General features: G+C 44.1%; 1 protein-coding gene across 1 annotated transcript in view; it reads right to left on the reverse strand.

The window, feature by feature from the left end:
- LOC135873815 (ATP-dependent translocase ABCB1-like) overlaps nucleotides 1–22,388 on the reverse strand; it is a 70,469-nt gene that overhangs the window by 24,059 nt on the left and 24,022 nt on the right. The window contains exons 12-20 of the mRNA XM_065398429.1: nucleotides 17,053–17,178; nucleotides 16,369–16,572; nucleotides 15,330–15,500; nucleotides 10,047–10,208; nucleotides 8,933–9,157; nucleotides 5,689–5,854; nucleotides 4,662–4,750; nucleotides 3,920–3,997; nucleotides 2,453–2,536 (exon numbers count right to left, since the gene is read on the reverse strand). Coding sequence (XP_065254501.1) covers nucleotides 2,453–2,536; nucleotides 3,920–3,997; nucleotides 4,662–4,750; nucleotides 5,689–5,854; nucleotides 8,933–9,157; nucleotides 10,047–10,208; nucleotides 15,330–15,500; nucleotides 16,369–16,572; nucleotides 17,053–17,178 — 1,305 coding nt within the window. The remainder of the gene's footprint in view (nucleotides 1–2,452; nucleotides 2,537–3,919; nucleotides 3,998–4,661; nucleotides 4,751–5,688; nucleotides 5,855–8,932; nucleotides 9,158–10,046; nucleotides 10,209–15,329; nucleotides 15,501–16,368; nucleotides 16,573–17,052; nucleotides 17,179–22,388) is intronic.

Below are 22,388 nucleotides of genomic sequence, written 5' to 3' on the forward strand. Positions count from 1 at the left end.
TCATTAAGAAATGTAAAAGTGATAATTGGCACAAGGGATCTCTGTAAACTGTGACAATACTCATGGCTCAGCTGAGCAAACTGTGGATTTTCCAGCTGGGGGCCAAACTGGAAAATCGGCGGGGGGGAGGGGAATTGATTCGATTAGATCTGAAACAATTTAAAAAAAAATTTTGTCGAATAAAAAAATAATACTTCAAATTGACCAAAACATTTTGGTTCACTAAAAACTCTCCCCCTCCCCGCCACCCACACTTTTTTTGTATTGATTTGGCCATTTTGCTGTGTTTTTCTCCTCTTTTTTATTTGGTCAAATTTGAAAATGAAATGCCATTTCAAAACAAAAGTAGAAATGGCATATTTTTAAATGGTCAAAATGAAACATTTAGACTTAAAACAAATCTCCCTTCCTATCTCTTTTGACTATTTGTCAAATTTTACCCAAATTCATGAATAGATTTGGGGTCCCTAAAAACACATATTTCAGCAAAAATACCACTCACTGAAAACATGTTGGTCAGTTCTACTCACGCCTGCAGATGAAATGAAAAGTTTTGTGGAAACAATCCATCTTTCAAATATCGCACTGTGGACAAACCAAGAGAACCTTGGGTGGGAAGTATGATTCTTTCTTTGCTAGCCAGAGGCTTTCCTGCCCTCAAGAGACTTTTGTGTTCAATAAAATTATAAAACCAAACCAATGCCAAGATGAATTATTGCCATATACTCTAGGGGCTTATACATAAAGATCACTTTGAGACTTCAGCTAGCACAACATATGGCTGCCCACTTACTTAGCAGTAGCCGTGTTGTCTCTCTAATAGCCTGGAACCAAGGTAGGTGAGGTAATATCTTTTATTGGACCAACTTCTCTTGGTGAAGAAGACCTAAAGAAGAGCTCTGTGTAAGCTCAAAAGCTTGCCAATCTCACCAACAGAAGTTTGTCCAATACAAGATATTATCTCACCCACCTTGTCTCTCACTCACTGATATTTCTTTGTTCTCCAGAGCAGGGGTTCTCACCCTTTTCCTTTCTGAGCCGCTCCCCGCCCCAACATGCTATAAAAACTTCATGGCCCATCTGTGCCACAATAACTGGTTTTCTGCATATAAAAGCCAGGGCCGGCATTATGGGGTAGCAAGCAGGGCAACTGCCTGGAGCCCCATGTCACAGGACCCCCCGCGAAGCTACATTGTTCAGGCTTTGGCTTCATCCCCATGTGGTGGGGCTCAGGGAACTGGGCTTCAGCCCAATGAGGTGGGGCTTTGGCTTTCTGCCCTTGGCCCCAGCGAGTCTAATGCTGGCCCTGCTTGGCGGACCCCCTGAAACCTTCTCGCAGCCGGTTGAGAACCACTGCTCCGGAGAATGAAATGTTCTGATGTTCATTTTGATCTGTTAAGCTTTTTTAATAGTTTGGATCCCATGCACCACCTTCTTCCTGTTTTACCTTGACAGCTGGGATGATGGACCTTATCCTCAAGAATTAAGTTGCAGTTTTTAAAGGTTCAAGTAATTATACGTTCAGTCAAATCTTTGATTGATTCCCACTCTGTGCTGGCCAGTAAAGAGGAGATGGGAGGGAGTATGAAATCTAGTGAGTCTGAGGATCTAGTCAGTCTAGTGAATCCGGGAGTTGAGGAAGATTATTATTATTTAAAGACGAGTGAAGTAGAAATTTAATTTAATTTTAAAATATTGAATAAATCAGGAAACTTATTACTCTTTGCTCATGAGTGAATTTATTTTAAAAAGTATGGCTGATTTTTTTCTTCAAAATTTTTTTGATGGAGTCGTGGTGGGAAGGAAAGGGGAGATTGGCAAATTCTGCAGAATTTGCCACTTACCTGCAGGATTTTCAGTGGCTCGTATCCTATACCACTCCCCCAAGTCACACAGTCCCTCGTGCTTCTGCCATCACTGATACTCTGTATTGATGACAACTCACTTCACCCCATAAAGCCCACATAAACCAGCTTCCTGTGTATGAAATGCAGTGGACAGAGCTGGGAAGAAGAAATCTACCCATGTCAACATGTGGCCAGGGCATTGGCTGCAATGCAATTCTCCCACACTACAGCCCCTCCAAGCAACCAAAGTGGGGCTTTAGGGCCACTTCATACACTGAAGACTTTGCTCCATCAGGCAGTTTAAGTGGTGCAGAAGTGCTTACACTGGCTCTTGGACATGGCTAACTTTTAAAGTTACTAAGGTGTTTACTTAGCCGCTTACAGCAAGGAAATGGAAGGTGTACGAACATCTGCCGAAGCTTTATAATCGTCATAAATTGGGACTAGTGAAACTGTTTCCAAGATGTTGATAGTGTGCTATTTAAATGTGTCAGCCAGTCTCTAGAGAAGATTTACCAACTCGTTGTCCAAAATAATTTCATCGTCCCTTGGCAACAGTGAAATTCATATTTGTAAGCAAAATGTAAAAACAAAAACAAACATACCCCTTTGACTTGTGAAGCATCTGTAGCTAGTCTGGTTAACAAAACCCCTATGGCATTTTTATGATCGTCGTACCACCCAATCTCCTGCAAAGGAATAGATGGTTCAGTTATTTTTGCTTTTGCAAATGAAATGTTCTTATCGTAACTCAGACTTGTCAGGGTCATTACTACAATGTATGGATATTTAAAGCTTGACTAGCATGTGTGTGTGGGGAAGAGAGAGAGACACAACATAACCATTAAGATACTCACTTTTCTTTTGTGATGAATAACATTTGTCAGATAAACTGAAAACCAGCTTAAAATAAACTATTCTTACCCTCAGAACATTAAACTGTTAACAATCCAGGTGCTAACAACTGCAAAGATTTTAGAATTTAGAGTCACGTATGTGTCATACACCATAATGACAGGTTTCAGAGTGGTAGCCGTGTTAGTCTGTATCAGCAAAAAGAACAAGGAGTACTTGTGGCACAAGTACTCCTCCTTCTTTTTACACCATAATGACAGTGCCTTCCACGCCCATACCAACATCTGGTAGGCACAGTGCTCCTCTAGTACACCTTTTATATTACACTGACTTCTGTAGAGCTATTCCTGATCAATATGGGTGCATGTGGGAGGAAAATCAACTTTTATTATATTTAAAGGTAGTGGAAAAGAAGGAGAGGTTTGGGGTTTTTTTTGTAATTTTCCCTCTCCTCCCCTAACCCCTTAGAATGCTCCTGTGCATATGCAGAACCCTGTGATACCAAGCGCTACCAATGGATGTGCAGGGTGCCTAATCATTCACCCACAGAGAATCCTCTGCAAGGAACAAATAGAGGTGTGTCCTTTCCCAGGGATCCATCAGCAGGGAGTATCCAAGGGCAGTCATGTTGCAATAATATTATTGTAAATCATTCACGATCCAGCTGGTCACCTTGACTAGAGAAATCACTCTAGTGAGCAAAGATAATGCTTTGAGAACCTATATACCTGTTATGATATGGTCCGTTTGCTATGGAGTTTGATGCAAACAGATCTAAACCTATTTATCTAAACATTTATATCATGACCATCAGGGTCAGATAGAGATTTAACTTCTGTTTTGTTAATCTCTGCAAATATACCAATGCACTCAGATACATGCATGTTTTATACACTCTTCAGTATGGTCGATATTGAAAGAGATGGCATCAAAATTAGACAGTTCTCCTAGCAGCACTGAGTTAATTTGTACATGTTTTTGCTTTATTTTGTTTTGCACGTGTGCTCAGAGACTTGCCGCTTGTGCATTGTTGAAGTTTCACTAAAAGGATGGGTTCTCTCCAAGCCGTATTGGAGGGAGGCTCTACACAGGCTGCAGGGAACCAGGAATTTTCATGCTGTTATACACACATCAGCCCACAAAAGCCATCTGGCTCACATGGCAGGAGTGCTGCATATTTGCTGTCTATCGCTATGACCCAGAAACGTGGCCCATACCTGCTGAAGCAATGCTTTGAATGACAAAGATCGCAATCTCTTGGTCAGAACTTCCCCAGACTTTCCAAACATGAATCCCTGAAAAGGGAGAATGGGAAATAAAACAGTTGAATTGTATGTGCTAGGCTGTACAGTCATATTTAGAACAACCCGCTGTAAATGTGATGGTATTTCAACCATTCAGCCACACATTTTACAGAACCTACACAGTGTTTTGGGATATGGTTTCAGATGTTAGTTTAAAGCTGGTGAAAGGTACCACACACATTCCTGGAAACTGAAGTTTCCTCATACTGCCCCACCCACATGCTTCCACAGCCAGCTGCAGAGGTCAGCAGTGGAGTCACCTTCCCTGCTTACTCATTCCTTAGCCTCACTACTCACTCTGCTATGTAACAGTGCCGACTGGGCCGGTGTTTTTTGTAACGTACACACCAATGTAGTGGAACTGGGCTGTGCCCAAACACATTCCCCCTAGGGCACAGAACGGTCAGCAGCACCTTTCAGACATTGCTGCCCTGGGCTGCTTTGTAACTGGCAATCGGGAAGGGTAAGGCTCTGTATTCCATACCAGCCACTTGAGTCATTCAGTGGCTTGGCTCTGGAACACTTTATAAGAAACATAGTGAATACAAAGCTGCATTATGTCCCCAACATAGCCTCTCAACCAGATCTGAAAATCTTGACCATAATGTATGTGACCAGATACTCAGCTTTGACTTTTCAATGTCGTGACGTTTACCTGGATTATGTGTGTTACTAAGCTGATCACTGCCAGTACAAGACACATTAGAGAAAGCAATGTGGTGGTTTTGCTCCTTTTTTCAGGATCTGTTTCTTAAAAAGCCTATGTAAGAAAAGCACAAAGTGACCACCAGTTACAATAGCTCAGGAAACACTGTAGAAACTATTGAACTTCACCTTCTCTCAGCTCTTCCCCGGGACCTGAACTCTGCCACCTCTCAGCTTTCTGCTGCTGGCCAGGAGGTCACTCCACCTCTCCCAGCTGACCTGCCTCTCATCAGCTGCTCCTTCTCCACCAGACCCTCTCCTCATTTGCCTGTGAGCTGCAGTTCCACTAAACCCTGCCTCCAGGCTGCCACTTCACCAGCTCTTATCTGCCTTCCACTGAATGCTGTCACTCCGTCAGACCATCCACCTCCCCTCCAGCTGACTACAACACCCCTCTTCTCTTGCCTGAAGATAAAAGATTCCCTCAACATCTTCCTCCAACCATTCCCCCTGGCTGCTGCTCCAACTCCCAGCAGCTTCCAACAATCATATACTGGAATCCAAAGGAAGACTCCTTTTCTCTCCTGCAATGATTCAGGAATTAAGGGGTTAATTATTCAGACGGTCCCATGGATGTCCCTGGTACTTACAACCATGTTGGAATGCAAGGTACCTTGAAGGAGCTTGCTGTCCGAAGAGAATGGGTACAATGCAAAGAGTAGGGTCGGGTACAAGGCAGGGAATGTGCACAACAGTGGAGAGTGGTAAATGAAAACTGAGTTTGATAAGGGAACGTGATTTGCTTCACTGGAAAGGTAAAGTCATTCCAAATACGGGGCTGGAAAATAGGCAAGAAATCTCAAGTGGGGAGAGGAGATCAAGGGCTTGATCAAGTTCCTACTAAAGTCAATGGAAAGACTTGTAGAGTTCAGTGACAGTGGGAGTAGAAGGAGGCTCTAAGGCATCACTAGAGAGGACTAGCTGGAGGGTCGAGCAGGATTTAAAGTTCTGCATTTGTGCCTGGTTCGTTAGTTTACCATACAGTTCTGAACTTACCCCAACGATTTTTCCATATAGAACAGAAAATGCAGGGTGGATGCCACCAGAGAAGGCAGCAGCAATCACGCCAAAGAATATATGCAGCCACTCAGGTTTGTTCAGAGCCAGAATTCTGGAATAAGGCACAGCCGGGAGATTTTCCTCCTATATAAGAGATAAAATTCAACTGTTCCCTGAAAGTTGTGGAACATGACAATTTCCTCAGCTAGGGGGTAAATCAGTAAACTGTCCTAGCAACTGTTCACAGATAATTCGCCCCAGTCTCCAACGTACACACTGAATGAGCAAACATATTGAAGATTTGCCACTCTGTAATTTAAGGTCTTAAAACTGCAATTGCAAGTCAAAAAAATCTGCAGGCATAAATTTAACAAAAGGTTAACTGGGGGGTGGGTGGTATGGGGTCTATATAGTTCAGTGAAATATCCAATAGGGTCAGTGACCATGGATTGCAATTTTAACACATGAATCATTATAACGACCTAAAAGTCTCACTGTTCTGAGCACAAAGAGATCAGTCTAGTTCAGCTTCTGCTAAATGCTAGTGGGTTGGCAGTAATAAAATTGGGTCTACTTATGTCAGTTAGTCTGTTTTGTCTTTTACAAAATACAGACTATCATTACCAGATGCATGGAAAAGGCATATGAAACAGTGATTTAGGCTTCATCTCCCTTGAAAAATACATGGCAGTTCAGTTTAGCTTCACTGAACTATTCAAAATATCCATACATTTGTTGAGGAAGTTGTGGAAAATGAAATGAAAACATAGGAACTGGTACAAATTATTAGATGAGGTTTTCAGCCAGTTGCGATGGCCTCGCCTGGTTATCTTTGCCTGTGTTTCAGAGACTGGAAAAGCCTGTCCACACTTCAACCATACAAGCCTGCTGAACTTTGTGACATCAAAAATTGCATGTCTTCCCATCTGATTTCTTCACTTTACTGCAAATAGTATGAATTCTGAAGCCATGTAACTTGCCATCTATTTCCTCTGACAAGGCCCAAATGCAACGGTTATGAATAGATAAAAGTGTGTTCTGGACTTCTGGGCGATACATTGTAAGTATGCATCCAGTGCTTATTGTTTGCATCGTGTTCTACCTGTAGACTGTACTATAATAAAAAAAGAGCTCCTAGAGCAGGGTTTCTTCACTGGTGGGTTGCGACCCAAAATTGGGTCATCTGAACGTGTTTAAGGATCACAAGGCTGGATGGGCTCAGCTCCCCTCTCTGGCTTTGTGACCAGGTGCACGTGGTCACAACGCCACTCTCACAAATTTGGCCTGGTTGGCCCCCTCATCCTGGGGGCCAGGCCAAACCTGAGCAGTGCTGCAACTTCTGAGGTTGCAACACCTGGAGGAAGGAGCCAAGCCCAGCTAGCCCTGCGGGACAGGAGCTGGGAGAGCAGCTGGTATCCCAATCTCTGGTAAACACTGGCTCCCTGATGTAACCCCCACCTCACAGCTGGGCAACACTCCCTCTTCCATAACCCTTGTCCTGCACCCCATTTTGGACCCAATGATGTAGCCTTCCCCCACAGCCAAGTGATCCTCCCTCTGTCATACCACCTATCCTGGCTCCCAGCCCCCTCAGCTCCTTCCCTCAACCTCTCACTGTAACCCTTGTACTCCAAATCCCCCCACTCCTTTACCCTCTTCTCTCCAGGAGCTGCATGACGTTTGCCACCCCTCCCCTAGACCTGTCTGCCTCCATATCCTTCCCCCAGCCCCCAACTGCATCTCCACACCCCTCTACCCCCATTTCCTTCCCCAGACCTTCCAACTTCTTCCTCATTACATCCCCAGACTCCCAGTCTCTCCATTTTACTTTCAGCCCTTATTCCTCTCCACCCCTTATTCTCTCCCCCACCCCATGGGCTGTGTGTGGGGGAGGGTTGTGTGTTTTTGGAGGGGGTGTCTTGGTTTACCACCCCTTCCCCCAGTTGCTGATGGGGGGAGTTCCCCAGCTATTTACATCTGGCTAGAACATCTGGAATCTTAGCTCTGAGGCCCACCAAGCCCCTGACGGATCCCTGCAAAGGGGGTGGAGGGAGGAGCATTGAGTCTAGGAGTGTCTCAGGAAGTCTCTGGGTCATAACAGACCATTACAAATAAGGTCTGAGCTGAGAAAGGTTGAGAAACAAACAGAAACATCTGGCAAGGTTAGGTACGTTATGGATTCTGAAATTGTATTCACTAATCAAACCTTTTATTATAGGAGAAATCCCAGCAAAACTCCCATTGATTTCAATGTCAGCAGGATTTCACCCTAAATTTATATTCTAGCTCTTTGCACTGGCAGATGATTGAAAAATGTTCTGTAGGTCTTCTACAACCAGACTCATACAAGGATGTGAATAATTATACTGTGTGCAGTTCAAACTATATATATTCTGCAATAAAGTCCTTAATTGGTCCCATGGCCAAGGTCTAATCCAGGGACCACTGAAATTCTGTTAATTGACTTCAATGAGTCCATTGAAGCAGGGCCTAAAACCTGAAGCCCTTATCTGGTTTTTATTCAGTTCTAACTCAGGCAAAATACCTTAACATGAAGGGGAATTTTGTCTGAATAAAAATAGAGTAAGGACCTCAGGAGCTGGCCCAATTGAAACAGAGAGAGAGGTGGTTGGAGAAAAAGATAAACCTTTTCTATCGTTTTAATTTAGGCTGCATTTCAAAATAGAGTTTTGAACATTTTCTCTGTTTAGTATGTGACCAACACTATTATTAATTTTGATAATTTCCATTTATATAGCACCTTTCATCCCAAAGTGCTTTAAAAACTGGTATACATATCACAAGGATCGTGTCATCCACTGGTAAAATGTCATGTCTGTGTAAGTAGGTATAATTTAATTACTTGAGTAGGAACTTGGCCAGGACAGTGGCCTTAACACCGTAATCTTATGAAGTTTGACAAGAGGTTGAGAACTTGTTTGAACATCTTAATAAAAAGATAACAAGCATAAAGCTCCTTAACACCATATTGTGTATCAGGTTAATTTGGTCTCAAGAAGTCAGACTGATTTATTTAGACCTGTGTTCTCCCTGAAGATTCCCAATTCAAGTATTCACCCAGGTCAATGATGCATATGACAGGATCATAGCAAAGGTGACATGGCTTAAGGCCTTTTAAAAAAAAGAAACCAGAATCACCTTTGTTCCTATTCTCACAAGCTATCACTAAACTTTAGGATTAAACTAAATTTTAACACTAACCTCTTTCTCCTTTGTTTTCTTCTTCTTTTCAGACGACTTTTTCTTAGAAGAGGTCTTTCTGCTTTTATGCCTTCTGGATCCCTTAGGAATGCTTCCCATCTCAATGATTCCTGGTTCTTCAAAACCACCAACATCAGTTAGGTTCTCCATCCTGAGATCATCTAGATCCTCTTCCTCACAGTCTTCATCTTCTGACATCCCATTTTGAGTGTTTCCACCATGACCCTAGTGACAAGCAAAGAACAGTGATACACAGTCACAAGACACTTTGCAGCAAGGGGAAGGAACAGTATACTTGGTATGGAAACAAACAAAAACACTGGTTTCATGGTCACTTTCACATTGTAATTTGTATAGGCCAAGTTCTCTGCCAGGATAAGTTGGTGCAGTTGCAACTTACACCAGCAGAGAATTTGGCTCTGTATGTCCCCCCCCCCCTGCTATCTATATAGGTCAGTCAAATCTGGGATCTAACAACTGTATGAGGTCATCCACCTCTTCTGCTCAGTTATGTTTTGACTCATTACTTTGGGTAAATGTGACGCACTGCTACCGGTGAAAAACAACCACTTCCAACTCAAAAACAAGATTGACTGATCAACTTTCACTCAACTAGAAAACATGCAGAAACTGCAAAGCGAAAATGGCCCAGCTGTTTGAGTGCAGAACCTGCATGTGTCAGCAATAGTATCAGTGAGATCATAGGCGCCGACACTGTGGGTGCTCCGTGGCTCAAGCACCCACCAAAAAAAAATAGGGGGTGTTCAGCTCTCCCATGGCTGGATAATGTTTTGTGGACCCCTGGGCTGTGGCCCCGCCCCTGCTCCGCCCCAAGGCCCCGCCCACCACTCCACCCTAGGGCCCCTCCCTTGATTGGCCTCTTCCTCCCTAAGGCCCCACCCGCACACTACAAAGAGGTCCCACCCCTGCTCAGCCTCCCCCTCTCCCTCCCTCCCCCCCGAGTCCCTGCCCACAGGTCACACAGGAAGGGCACCCACCAGCGAATACAAAAATCAGCACCTGTGAGTGAGATATACAGATAATTTACTGGAGTAGAGAGATGGCTAGTATATCTGAAGCATTTAGTCAGGAGTGCTCGATCACATCTCATTACCTGCTGCATCACAAGAGAAGAGTAGACACCCTTCTGTGTCATGAGTTCATTGTGTGTTCCCTGTTCAACAACAACACCGTTGTGAAAACCAGCAATAATGTCAGCTGTCCGGATTGTGGAGAGCCGGTGAGCTATCACAATGGTGGTACGTCCAGCCCTAGCCTTACCGGGGGAAAAAAATGAGAGATTTTCTTTAAAATGTGGTGGAAAAAAAACAAAAAATCTCTACCTAACAGCACAGCAATAGTGTGGAAAATACAAGCGTAAAAGCCCTTCTTACCCTTTATAGCTGATCATTATTTCCATGCATACTGTCTGATTTAACAGCCAAAGGACATTTCTGATTACAAAATTCACATTTATAATAATGACAGGGAAAAGTGGATTAATTTTATAGGCTACTATGCAAGTACCAATGCCTATAGCTAAGGTTGCCTGACACTTCCAATTGTAAGACCTGTTGTCAGATGCTTATAACTTTGCCAAGATTTAATTATTTGGGCTGAAACTTTCCATGCTGGTAAATGCCTCGGCTGTCTTTTCTTTTCTTTTTTTTAATTTCAGCAAAAATGGTTCAATGGTTTCTCAGAATGAGATTAGAGAAAAAATAATGTTGTTTTGCACATATTAAAAAAATTCTTATAACTGTTTAATTAAATAAAATAAATTATAAATTAATGGAGATATCCCATCTCCTAGAACTGGAAGGGACCTTGAAAGGTCATCAAGTCCAGCCCCCTGCCTTCACTAGCAGGACCAAGTACTGCTTTTGCCCCAGATCCCTAAGTGGCCCCCTCAAGGATTGAACTCACAACCCTGGGTTTATCAGGCCAATGCTCAAACCACTGAGCTATCCCTCCCCCCAAATTGAGAAGCGTTATCACCTAAATGCTCGAGAGCAGGGACTTGAAATTTGGAGGAGATGGGCATGTCTCACTGGTTATCAGGGATGTGCCTTTTACCATTCCCATGAAAATCTGTCCAAATGTGTCCGAGTTATGAGGCTCTGAAAATCTCAATTTGCATGTGTTCAGTAGAGACTTCTTAGAGCTCAACAGCTAAATTCCCCAAAGAGACAGTCTGAGCTCGCTGCATTGTATGACAGGAGTGCACATGCACCATCCCCACAGAGAGACTAAGCATGTTCCAGCCCAGGACGGTGGGGCCTGAGCAGGCCTTTGCCTGCAGTTTCTCCTCCCTATAGTCAGGGGGAGTTGTGGCTCCAGGCACAGGAAACAAGAGTAGGGAGAGCAGAATGAACAGTGATTATGGAAGGAATCAAAGTTATGCAGGAAACCCCTCTTATTTGTTGCAGAAGTTGTAAGGTGTGTAGTGAATGAGGCAGAGGATTGCAGGAAAAGAAAGGATGGTCTCGTTGTTATAGCAGTTGAATACTGCCCTGGAGAACTGGATTCTAGCCCTGTCTCTGCCACAGAGTTACCATGTAGGGTGACCAGACAGCAAGTGTGAAAAATCGGGACAAGGGGTGGGGGCAAATAGGAGTTATATAAGAAAAAGACCCCAAAATCATGACTAGCCCTATAAAATCGGGACATCTGGTCACCCTATTACTATGTGATGCTGATACTAATTGTGTAGTCCTCATTTTCTGGATGCCTGACTTGAGGCAGTGGGGTCTGATTTGCAGAAGTGCTGAGCATTCACGGCTGCAACTGAAGTCAATGGGAGATGTACTTTTAACATATATAGCGCTGTATAATGCACAATTCTCTGAAATATTGAGTCCTGGGCATCGCAGATCATGCACCCAAAAGTAGTATGCACTTTCAACATTAACATCTGTGTGTCTCAGTTCCCCTTCTGAAATATGTGAGTAATACTACCACCTTACTTGTCGGGGGTGTTGTGAAGATAAATTCATTAGTGTTTATGAAGCACTCAGATACTAGAGGGATGAGAGGTATAAAAAAGCCCATGAGGAAGTTAATAATTTTGCTTTCAGAGCAGGGTTTGAATGGCATGGGGGCATACATTGAATGCTGAGGATAAAAAGAAATATTGACTAGCACTGAATGTTGAATAGCACCATCCTGTGCACTGAATGAAGCAGGGGCCCTGTGGAAGAAATAGTATGTGTTTGTAGCAATGGGACTCACCCCTGCAGCGCCTCCTGCTGTCTCTTCTGGGAATTAGCTCATTCAGCCTCTCGAGCACCCTCTGCTGGCCGGTGTCCCGCTGCCGTTTGGCTCCATGTCCCTCCCTGGACTCCAGTGCCTCTTTCACCTCTCTCTCTCTCTCTCTCTCTCACGGTCTCCCCTCCCCGGGGAACCCCCATCCCCTATCCCTACCTCACCTCAGTTGTAGGCTACTGCCAGTCACCAACTAGCCCCCGCGCCCTGGGGCAGACTGCAGTGTAAGCCACTCATCATAGGCAAGGTTGGGTCTGGACCTGCTGCCTCTCTCTGCAACCCAGTGCCTCTATGGGGCCTTGGATAACGCCCTGCAGCCTGGGGAGTTGCCAGCTTTGAGCTCCCCAGCCTCTCTGGCCTTTCCCCAGCCCTGCCTCACTCTAGGCACCATGAGCTTCCCAGCAGCCAGGCCCTTCTCTCTCTGAAGGCAGAGAGAGATTGCCTGGGCTCCTCGCTCGCAGCCTCTTATAGGGGTCAGCTGGGCTCTGTTTGGGATGTGGCTGCAGCTCTGCCTGCTTCCCCCCAGTCAGCCCAGTGGCTGCTTTCTCCTCCCACAGCCCTTTCCTAGGGCTGTTTTAAGCCCCTCAGGACAGGAGCGGGTGTCCACCCTGCTACAGTGATCATGTAACCTAGGGTTACCATATTCAAACATTTAAAAAAGAGGACACTCCACGGGGCCCCGGTCCCGCCCCCGGCCCTGCCCCAACTCCGCCCCTTCCCCGCCCCCAGCCCCGCCCCTTCTCCGCCCCCATTCCAACCCCTTCCCCAGAGTCCCTGCCCCAACTCTGCCCCCTCCTCTGAGCACCCTGCATTCCCCCTCCTCCCTCCCACTCTGATCTTGGTTGGGGGTTGCTAAGCGCTTCCCTGCTCCCCACTCGCCCTGCAGCCCCTATGCCCCTGCCTGCCCTGCTCCTCCTCGCCCTGCAGCCTCTGCACCCCCCGCCTGCCCTGCCCCTGCACCCCCCTGCAGCCTCTATGCCCCTGCCTGCCCTGCTCCTCCTCGCCCTGCAGCCTCTGCACCCCCCGCCTGCCCTGCCCCTGCACCCCCCTGCAGCCTCTATGCCCCTGCCTGCCCTGCTCCTCCTTGCCCTGCAGCCTCTGCATCCCCCCACCCCTGCAGCGTCTGTGCCCCCTGCTCCCCACTCGCCCTGCAGCCCCTGCACCCCCTCGCCCCTGCAGCCTCTACACCCCCGCCGCCTGCCCTGCTCCCCCAGATCACCAGGCAGAGGGAGAGCTGCAGGCTCCAGGTGGACTCAAACACTGCCCCGCTGCTCTGTGGGGGAGGAGGGAGCGGGGGAGGGGGAGGGACTCTGGCTGCTAGAGGCCCTAGTGGCTGCGAGCGGCTTTCAATCAGGCCAGGCGTCCAATCAGCCGCGCCGCACTCTGCATGAGGGGAAGGGGGAAATCCCGGACATTTCTACTTGATTAGAAATCTCCCCCCGGACGGCCATTTAAAGCTGAAAAACCCGGACATGTCCGGGGAAACCCGGACGGATGGTAACCCTATGTAACCGAAGACTGTCCCCTAATGCAGACACACAAGGGTTTATTAATGCTGACCAAGTAACTTTAATTCTGTCATTCCCTAAATTTTGAGTGCTTGACTTCGGAATCTTAATGGTCTTTTCATGTAGTGTGTGTGTGTAATTCAGTATAAATAATGATATTATCTATGCAGAATATAAGGGCTCAGCACCCAAATACTACTCTCAATTACACCGTGCACTACCGCTGATATTAGGGTTGCCAACTCTGACTGAAGCTACTCCAGGAGATTTTTTTTCCCAACACGACAATGTCATTTTCTTACAATATCCTATTAAAATCTCCTGGATTGCTTCCAATGGTCACTGGGAGATCGATGCCGATTCTGGGAGACTCCAAGCCAATCCTGGAGGGTTGCAAACCTAACGGATATCAGTGTCGTCAGATGGGTATAAGTGAAGGCAGAATTTAAGCCCATAGACTTAAAATTTATTGCAGATAAATGCTGGGGGCCATATAGTGCCCTTGAGCCATGCATAGAACTTATGCTATTCTGTGTTTACTATTACTGAGTACTAATGGGAGGCCGGCTTTTTTATAGAGCTTATTTTTAGGATACACCACTGGTTATATACAAATACACATCAGAAACTTAAAGCAGTGCTGCAGCCCAGTCCTGTAGGCCTCACTCAGGCAAAGCTCCAGATTCTGTCTCCGACTCACCGTGTGTCCACTTGACCTGTCCGTGCCTCAGTTTCCTCATTTGCAAAATGGAGAAAATAATTCCTAAGTCCCAGCAGTGTTATGAAGATTATTAAAACATCTGTTTAGTGATTGGAGAAGACACAGTGCTGGATAAGCACAATGTATTTTTATTATTGCCCTGTAGAAATCCATACAATGCTGGCACCTTGCTTTGATAATGTAGGAGTTAAATTCCTGATGCCACATTCACAGTTTACCACCAGGCAAGCAACTGTGATGTGAGGCAGGATGTGGTGGAGGCCAGCATTAAAGAAGACGACTTCTGTCCACATGCAAATATCCTGGCAATCAGGAATGACGCTAACAGAAACAGAGCCTGTGATTGCTTTAGGGTTGCCACCTGTCTGGGTTTTATCCGGACAGTCTGGCTTTTGGCTTCTGTGTCCAGGTGCGATTTAGGGTTTCCAGGTGCCCAGCTTTTGGTGACCTGGCAACCCTATGGCACCTGAACCAAAAGCTCAGTTACCGCAGGGCAGGGAGAGTGCCAGGTCATTAATGCGTACCAGCCTGTGCTCAGCCGGGCCACCTCCTACCTGCAGGCAAGCTCCTTGAGACGGTACAGCGAGCAATGGGAGGGGCGTGGGGAGAGGAGCGAGTGATGATGAAGGCAGGGCCTCTGGGAAAGAGGTGGAAGAGGGGGAGGGGCTTCAGGGGTGGCAACCCGAGATTGCTTAATGGAGTTTTGATTAAATATTACAGGGTCATATCTTGACACCAAAATTTGAGCATGCATCCCTATTGATTTCAATGCCCTCCTTGAAACCAGTGGAGAGCTGTGCTTAAAAATGGATGGCATGCTATAGCCTTTAATGTCAAGCTTGCCATATGGTTGTTGTGCTTCTTACTATTGATTGATTGATAACTCTAGCAATAGGATTCCTACCTTATCAAGAGCTGCTTGCACAATAGATTCACTCTGAGTGTCCAGAGCAGACGTGGCTTCATCCAGCAGCAGAATCCTGGGATTCCTTGCTAGGGCACGGGCAATAGCAATTCGTTGTTTCTGCCCTCCGCTCAACTGAGCACCCCTTTCCCCCACCATGGTGTTAAATTTCTGAGAAAACCAGAGGAGCATAGAGATTGCAGAAGGGGTCAGTTGAAATCCTTTTACACCCCCCACTCCCATCATATTGTTACCATCACAAACAGAAATTCCCTCTTTTAAAAGTTTTATGATGGATGCTCCAATAAACGCTTTAAGAATAATGACTTCTAAAAGAACTGTCTTGGCCAATTACATTCAGTGTTTTTTCCCCTTGAGGTAGAGGACAGTTTAAAATTCCTAATGATCGATTTACATTTTTGTCTCACCTTCTAATTGGCCAGGAATTAGTATGTGGTGTGATGGTTTTCTATTAGCTTAAAGAATGTACTCTACAATTAGATTTTTCAATTATGATAAAAAAGAAGCAACTGAAGTGAAAAAACAGACAAACTAGAACTGGCTGAAGGAATCCAGCCGTTTGATTGGCTAACAATACTAACCAATGACTACTCAGGACACATCAAAGCAATTTTGTTTGCCAATCTCAACCCAGTTTAAAAAACAAATAAAAAAAAGATGGGACTATTGGTAAGTGGGAAAAGATAGATAATAGCTAGCAGAAGAAAACAGAATAAAAACAATCTGGTAAATTGAAAAATCTCTCATTGTCCATAGAAATTCCTTATCCACCCTATTAAAAAATGTTGCCACGTGACATACAATTAGTATTGTAAATTAAGAACATTGTGGGCCAAATTGTCAATTAGAATAAATGACAAAACATTAGTGAAAAGCTAGTGAAGCACCATCTATTTGCACCAGCAGAGAATTTGGGCTACAAAAATTCAGAAAAACCGAGAGAGAGAGCGAGCGAGAGAGAGAGAGAAACCAAAGAATTCGTCATAGTTATAAGGTGATCAAAAGTACATCAACTCACATCAGGCAGTCTGGATATAAAATCAAAAGCATTGGCTTCTTTAGCAGCTTTCTCAATTTCAGAATCAGTAATACCCTCTCTGCCACAGCGAATGTTCTCAGCTATTGTTGTAGCAAACAAAATAGGCTCCTGGTTTACAAGGCCAATACGTTCTCTTAGCCACTTTATATTAAGTGTCCGAATATCTCGTCCATCTAAGGTAATCTGAGTGGAAAGGCATAAATGAAGAGTTTGAGGAAATGTATTATGTTTAAAATAATTAGTCGTTATAATGGTATAATAATAATAATAATGATCTAATAATTGACTTAGGTATTTGTTTAGCAGTTTCTCACATGGAATAAAGCAATACAATTTAAACAAAATGACCAGGAAGAACTAAAAATATATCTTCACAATCACCTCAGACTAGAAGAACAGAAGGAGCAGGATAAACAAAAAGGACTCCACATTTTGACTTCCCTTAATATCAGTAAAGTCCTATCTAGGTTTTTAAAATATTCTCATCATTATGGAATACAAGTAATGAAAAATCAGTTTCAGAATTTCTTTGGATGCTACGTATCTTTTGTTCTTTAAGAATCCAATTTTGTGTAATGTCCTTTTAAAGTATAGGTCTAATCTACTCAGGAAATTAATCTTCATCCTAGTAGCCAGGAATATCGACAGTTCATCCAAACTAACCTCTCCTTGGACTGGATCATAGAATCTCTGTAGCAGCTGAATAGCAGTACTTTTGCCACAGCCACTGGACCCAACCAGAGCGATGGTCTTCCCCGACTGAACTTGCAGGTTCAGGCCCTTGAGAATCTGGAAATATAATCTTTATATGTTAGTCTAATAAATATAGAGCTACTTAAATAAACGGTTTGTTTATAAAAAGGTCCATTAAGATGCTTGGCATCATGATCAAGCCAATAATGAGAGGTCTGGTCTAACAGTGCACTGAACTCCCAGGCCTGCTTTTAGTCCTTTGTTCCAATCCGGGTTGGAAAGCACTTTGAAGATGACAAGAAAAAGTTTTTATTACTAATAACAATCTTGCTTTGTCCTATTCTTATTCTATAAAGACTGCCCTAAGAAAAAACCTTTGGCTCTGAAAACAAAGTGGGTGTTTTAATATCCCCAATGGAATGAAGAGTCAGGGTTCGACAATCTCTAGAATTTACTAGGGAGGGATTAGTTATGGAGTAATGACACTTTTGATGCTATGTTCACATTTAGGAACATTTTACCTCAGTCCGTTTATCCCATCTTATAAATGTCTAATATTATTAGTGACCAAAATATTTGTCTCCTATGGGAACTCTTATGTATATTGATATTTAGGCTGATTTATGACTACACAATTTTTGCAATAGAAGATCAAAACAACAGTAATATTGTTCTCGACTCCTTAAACTGTACCAGAAAAGCTCCAGTTTTTCAGTAAGCTACTAGCAGATAAGCTTTGGTGTTTGCTTGACCAAGCGAGAGCATCATTCTCCACCCCTTTAACATCATTTCTCATCACGACCATCCCATCTCTAACCTCCCTTTTTAGGTAAGGCAGGAAAGGGCATGTCAAGGTAACACTGACAATAACTAGAATCTTCATCTCTCTGTGATCCGGTTCATTCCAAATTTAGGTACTAAATGGAGATTGCTTTGATCTTGTAAGTTGATTACACTGCTCTACAGCCAAAATGCTTCTGAAATAAATGTAGTCAAACTTTACTAATTCTGGGTCACTGAGAACGAAAATGATGCTTAAAATTGTTGATTGGCTCTAGTTTTCAAGATATGCTATTGGGTCAGTATATACGACCCTTGACTTGGGAATGGCGGAAGATAAGTGAGTTATAAAGGGAAGGGATCTCAATTTAAACCAGAAATGACTAAAATACATCTTTGACTGGATCTATGAATAAATCTATGACTGGGTTTGGACAGTACTTGCTTTTTAGGCAAAACAATGAATGATGCAATCTGAAGCTGGTATTGCATCATACATGATATGAATTGCATCATGTTATTCCTAGAAGTCATAGATGATGCAATCATAATGAAGCTTACATCACTCTGCTGAACAAATTGCCCTATATCAGCTCTAGAAATCATACAGTGTCGTGCTCTCTTATTTGTCAGTGTTTGATTTTGCAAAGGGACACATTTCTGTTTAGCCAAAGTGAGCAGAGATGCCTCGTACTTGTGTGAACAGTGCAGATAACTTCTGCTATGTTTGTGGTGAAGTGACTTTTGCATCACAAAAGTGCAGTATAACCACTATGGTTAAGAAAGCCTATCACCTTTATTTTGGCTGCAAAATTGGAGATCAGCACAAGAGGTGGGCCCCACACATATGCTGCAACACTTGTGCAACAAATCTTTGCCAGTGGTTGAACAGGAAAAGGAAATCTATGCCTTTTGCAGTGCCAATGATTTGGAGAGAGCCAACAGATCATACCAGCAATTGTTACTTCTGCATGGTGCCTCCAGTTGGGAAAGGTGTGTCAAAGAAGAAAAAGTGGACTGTGCATTATCCAAACGTTCCATCAGCTATACGCCCAGTACCCCACGGAGAAGGACTGCCGGTTCCTGATGCACCAGAATCATTCTCACTTGAGTCAGACGAGGAAGAGGAAGAGGATGAAACTTCTGGTCCTGAACCATCAATGTCACAGGACCCACATTTTCTCCCATCCTCCTCCTCTGAACCACACCTCCTAACACAAGGTGAACTGAATGACCTTGTCAGGGATTTGGAACTACCCAAGAGTAAGGCAGAGCTGTTGGGCTCCAGACTACAGCAGTGGAATCTCCTGGCAGGTGATGTTAGTGTTTCCATGTTCCGTGACCGTCAAAAGGATCTTGTCCCATTCTTCTTCATGGAAGGTGATCTTGTAGCCTGCAACAACATCGATGGTGTGATGGCAGCCCTCAACATCGTTCACGATCCAGATGAGTGGAGACTGTTCATTGATTCATCGAAGATGAGTCTTAAAGCTGTTTTACTGCATAATGGCAATGTTTTGCCATCAATTCCAGTTGGTCATGCAGTCCATATGAAGGAAACCTATGACAACATGAAACAACTTTTGAGGTGCATAAACTATGACCAACATCAGTGGCAGCTTTGTGGCGATTTGAAGGTTGTTGCTCTCTTGCTTGGTCTGCAGACTGGATACACAAAGTTCTGCTGTTTTCTCTGCGAATGGGATAGTCGTGCAAGAGATTCCCACTACATCAAGAAAGATTGGCCACTCCGACAGTCACTGGAGCCTGGGAGGAAAAGTGTTCAGCATCCACCACTTGTGGAATCAAGGAAGATTTTGTTACCACCCTTACACATCAAGCTGGGTCTGATGAAGAACATTGTCAAGGCTATTGACAAAACACAAGCAGCTTTCAAGTACCTCCGTGGAAAATTTCCAAGGTTAAGTGAAGCTAAGATAAAGGAAGGTGTCTTTGTTGGTCCTCAGATTCGTGAACGTCTTCGAGATGATGCATTTGACCATGCACTGCGTGGCAAGGAAAAGACGGCATGGAAAGTCTTCCAGTTAGTGGCAATAAATTTTCTCGGAAACAACAAGGCAGACAACTACAGGTTGTTGGTGGAAAACCTCCTCAAGGCATACAAAAGCCTTGGTTGCAACATGTCACTAAAGATACATTTTTTGCACTCTCATCTAGATTTTTTTCCACCGAACTGCGGAGCAGTGAGCGACAAGCACGGCGAGCGATTTCACCAGGACATTGCAACAATGGAGAAACGCTATCAGGGCAAAAGGAGCCCATCAATGCTTGCAGACTATTGCTGGACAGTGACAAGAGATGCTCCATTTAATGAATACAAGAGACAAGCCAAGAAGCGCCGAGTAGACACTGAATAGGACTAAACTATGTACATAATAGTTTTTTGCCTTTTGTTTCATAATAAATTTTATTTATATAACCCTTTTGCTGATTTTTAAAGTGTTACATAAACAGGACTGGTGAAATATTATCATGTAAAGCAACCATAAACACATGAAAAGACCTAGGTTTACAATTTATGATTAAAACTCTACTATCTACACAATATACATAGACATAAAATGTAAAAACTTAAATATCTTAGAAACAGTAGCCAATCAGTTGTTTCAATTGTCATATTTGAATTCAGCACATCAAAATACATAATAGCACCTTTTATCTCTGAAGCAGGCGACTTCTCAAAAACTGTAGACCAGTGTAATGAGCCACTGCTTACACAGGGCGAACTCTGGAAGGAATGGATGGAATCATTCTTGAATGGCTCCATCCCATTCCAGCCACAGGCCCAAAGGGTGGCTCATCCGGCCCAGGATTTCGCTTGTGTAGAGTGATGTGGGATTCTGTCTTGTCACCCTCCTGCTCAATTTGTATGCAAGACCATTAGGGGAAGACAGTAAGACAGTACAGACTACATTGTCTTCAGTATTCAGATAACATAGCTCTAGGTCTCTGTTTCATCAGACCCAGCTGGGAGAAGTCGACTGGTTTAGCCAGCAAGTTACAGGGTGGGTTTGATGCAGGCAAGTCAGCTGTGACTCACCTCAGCGATGATTTGAGTTTATGCTTGTAGGTTGGAGGAACCCATCAGAAGAAATGGCAAAGCTAACAGCAGCACACTCAAGTGAGTTTGTAACCTGTTGGATCCACAGCTGCTTTTGCACGCAGGGAGCAGTAGTGGCGAATAGCATTTTGTTTGTCTTTTACACTTGGCCAGAAGGTTCCGAACTTTCAATTCTGGTACAGATGTCAATCCAGAGAGAAGTATTGGATTACTGCAAAGTACCATACGTGGGACTGTACAACAAGATGACTCCCCTCCCAAACTTCAGCTGGTGGAGAGTATGGCAGTCTGTTTCTTAGAGGGCATTTTCTGTAGGGAGAATCTTACCTCCATGCTTTGTGATCTGCACTGGCTTCCATTTCATTGTCAGGAGTGATTTAGAATAATGGCTTTAACCAAGAGGCCTTAAAATAGGTTGAATGCTGGCTAGCTCCAAGATCACCTCTCCCCACATGGGATATCACAGCAGCTGAGGTCTTCTGAAGCACTGACACAAACAGCTTTCTAGGTTTAACCACATGAGGGCTGGTGGTGAGGCATTCTTGGTGAGAGAGCTTGAAAGAAGAATTTGCTTCTGATTCAATTCACCAGAGGCCAAATTTACTCACCTTCAGGTTATGCTGTAAGCCCCATTTGTTCTCCCTTGCTTTTCCCAGCAGGTGAAAATTAAGAAAAGGTGGATGATGGTGGTGAAGACAGAGCTTTAGTTTTGGAAGGACATTCATACTGCATTATTGCTGTATTTTTATAACTATTATAATAACATTTAGCTCTGTGGAGGAAAAATGGTCTAAGGCCTAAAACTTTGGTCAAGTGAACTGTATGTAGGGTCAGGTGAACTGTATGTGTGACCTGGAGGGAAGGGGGGAGGGAAAAGGAGAAGGGTAGACAGAAACTATAGAAGCAGAAGTAACAGTTTGTGATTAATAGCTGCCCGGTGACAGAGCAAGAAACCGCAAAGGGCAAAACTATTGAAAAACAGGAAAAGCTTGCTTTGCTTTATCCCTTATATGGATGTAAAATTTTAAGGAAGTATATGTAATTTTGTGGTTTTATCCTATATAAACTCTCGCATTTTATCTGTTGGGGGTGGGTTCAGCTGCCTTGGCTGACTCCCCCATGCATGTATGTTTGATTGATCAATAAAGGAGCCTCAGACTGTCTGGTCCAAAATCCACCGTGTGGTCAATTTTCCACAACAATTTGGGGGCTCGTCCGGGATCCACAGAAGACTTTCCCAGACCGGAGGACCGCGGGCAATCTCCCACCAGACCCAGGGCCCATCTGAAAGGTAAGAGATATTTTGAAATCTCTATCGTGGGTTTCTGATGGAGGATTTGCCCGTAGGCTTAGGGTTGGGTGAGTTGCATGCTGGATCTGAACCTTTTGCTGACAGACACGCCTGACGCCCTTTTGTTTTGTCTTGTTCTGGTTGTTTTGTGTC

This window comes from Emys orbicularis, chromosome 2 (genome assembly GCF_028017835.1).
Source record: "Emys orbicularis isolate rEmyOrb1 chromosome 2, rEmyOrb1.hap1, whole genome shotgun sequence".
Taxonomy (NCBI): Eukaryota; Metazoa; Chordata; order Testudines; family Emydidae; genus Emys; species Emys orbicularis.